General features: G+C 30.0%; 1 protein-coding gene across 1 annotated transcript; it reads left to right on the top strand.

Moving 5' to 3' along the window:
• Positions 1–704: 704 nt before the first annotated feature.
• On the top strand, positions 705–1,328 carry EIN_486240 (hypothetical protein; the record flags this gene model as incomplete). The annotated part of the gene is made up of 1 exon (XM_004255925.1): positions 705–1,328. The coding sequence occupies one exon, from the start codon at positions 705–707 to the stop codon at positions 1,326–1,328; it is 624 nt and encodes a 207-aa protein (XP_004255973.1).
• Between the last annotated feature and the right edge of the window lie 1,001 nt (positions 1,329–2,329).

Here is a 2,329-nt window from a genome sequence, read left to right on the forward strand (position 1 = left end):
TGTATATTTTAGTATCATTGGACAACCTCCAAAAAACAAGCGAGAAATCTGGTTAAGTATTCTTAAAATGGAAAACTTTGAAGGGAAATGCAATCAAATGAAAATAAATCAAAATATATATAGAAACCGCTTTAATAACAAGTTTGTAACTTTTGGCTTGAATAAACTGTGAAAAGGGTAAGAAGGCCAAGTTTCTTGGAAATTACCCCAAAAGAAAATGAAGAGCCCAAAAGCAATCTAAAATCTTGTGTAAAATAGCCAAACTTAATGGGATTTTGATCGTTTCATATGAAAAGTTATTTTCAGTTAATTTTGCGCGAAAACCCAGCCAAATAAACACCGAGGCAAAACAAGGAGTTAAAAACACAGATACCGAGAATTTTAAAAGTTGAAGTAAGAAAATCAGTCAAAGAAAGAAAAAAGAAAATGGTGAGACCAAAAAGAAGAGAACGACATTTTCACAGTCCTTTGAATGATTTGAAATTTAATTCCAAATAATGCTTTTCCTTATTATAGAGCAGAGATTTTTCACATTTTGGTTCTTCCCAAAGCCGGAAAAGAAGGGTTTATATCGCTCATCTTGGCCCTTGCCGAAAATGGCGCATTTTTTAAACAACGGTAAAACTGCCCAATGAATACAACTGTTATGTTGAAATTATTTTGGAAAGGTGTAGGGCGTCTATATAAACTTATAGAAACTCGCAATGTCACCACCTTCAGCAATGAACAAGTGCCAAAAAGCTTACGGAAATTCAGTTAATGCAGTCAAAGAACGCGCACAAAAAGATAAAACTGCTTTCCAGCACGGGTTTCTCTTGGCTTTGATCAATCAAAACGCAAGAATCACACTAAAAAGGCCTAAAAAGGTATCAATGAGGACATCAACGATCCCAAAAATTGTAATGCTCGAAATTCAAGCGTCAAGAGTCGATGTCCTTGCTCTTGCTTCGTCGTTCTGCGCCAAAGTTCACGAAAAAGAAATCACTGAAGGTGTTCCACAACAGACTGCCGATCGAAGGTTCAACAAAAATATTATAGCATTTACACAGAATTTCATATTCGATACATGTCTTGAATTGGGGTACTTTTTCGACTCAAAACTTTCGAAGAATTCAATGAAGTCAATTCAAACAGAACGTATAGACAATGTTTATGCTAACGGTTCTTTCTTTGCGAGTCAAAACGATATCCTCTTTATTGGAAGGAAGATCAACGCTTACTTCACTGAACTACTCAAAAACAAAAGAACCGTTGTTGTTGAACAGAACGACCAATTCATTTCATCTTTACTCGAAAATTATTTCAATATCGCCGGAATGGCATTTTAATTGTATTTCATTTGTTTTATTGTTTACAAAATAGTCTGTTGTGGATAAACCAAAATAGGTAATAAAATAGGAAAACATTCTAATATTTTCAATATCTACTATATCAGGATTAAATTATTTTTGGAAAATGTACCTATTTATATTCTCAAATTATTTTTGCCTCAATTGTTCACAAATAACAAAATTTTCAAATAAAATAGCAACAAAAATATTTTTATTGTTGTGTTTTTTTGTTCTTAAAACCAATTTTATACTAGTTAAATCATTTCAAACAAATACTTATTACAAATGAAAGAAAAATTGGGTAACAAAAAAAATTAGGGATTAATTGATGTAAAAAAAATGGTGGTTATTTTTTTTATTCATTATTTATTTTTTTAAAAAACAATATTTATAAAAGACTTATTAAATTAACTATAATAAATCTGTCACCCAATTAATTCTTGTTACCCATTAATTACTCTATTTGTAATGATGAGTGTTAATATACAGATAGAGTATTTACAGGGTGCCAAACTTGTTTTAAAAAATGAAATGAGTTTGACACCGACTTTTATATCAAATATTTTTTGGGAATAAAAATGAAACCCATATTTTTACATCAATAAATCCTCAATTATATTGGGGATTTATTATTTATTTAATAGGATTTAAATCCCCATTATATATTCCTTTTTGATTTAAAAATTGAATACTACCCCTTGATATTTATATTAATAGGACAATTTTATTAAGTATGCATTTTTGGGAAGAAAAAAAATAAATTACACAATTAATTCAACAATAAGAAATAAGATTAAGAATTCTTTGTATGTTGTCGACTGATGTCAAAGATAAAATTTCAGTCCGAAAATAAAAGCTGATGAATCAGAAAAGCACTTGTGGATGTCGTTGACACATCTTGGATTGCTTTTGAATATCGCTTCTATAAAATAAGACGAATAAGAACCACATGATATTAAGTCAAATTGAATTGGAGTTTGTATTTCAACAACCCATTT

This window comes from Entamoeba invadens (genome assembly GCF_000330505.1).
Source record: "Entamoeba invadens IP1 unplaced genomic scaffold scaff_1105074726715, whole genome shotgun sequence".
NCBI lineage: Eukaryota > Evosea > Mastigamoebida > Endamoebidae > Entamoeba > Entamoeba invadens.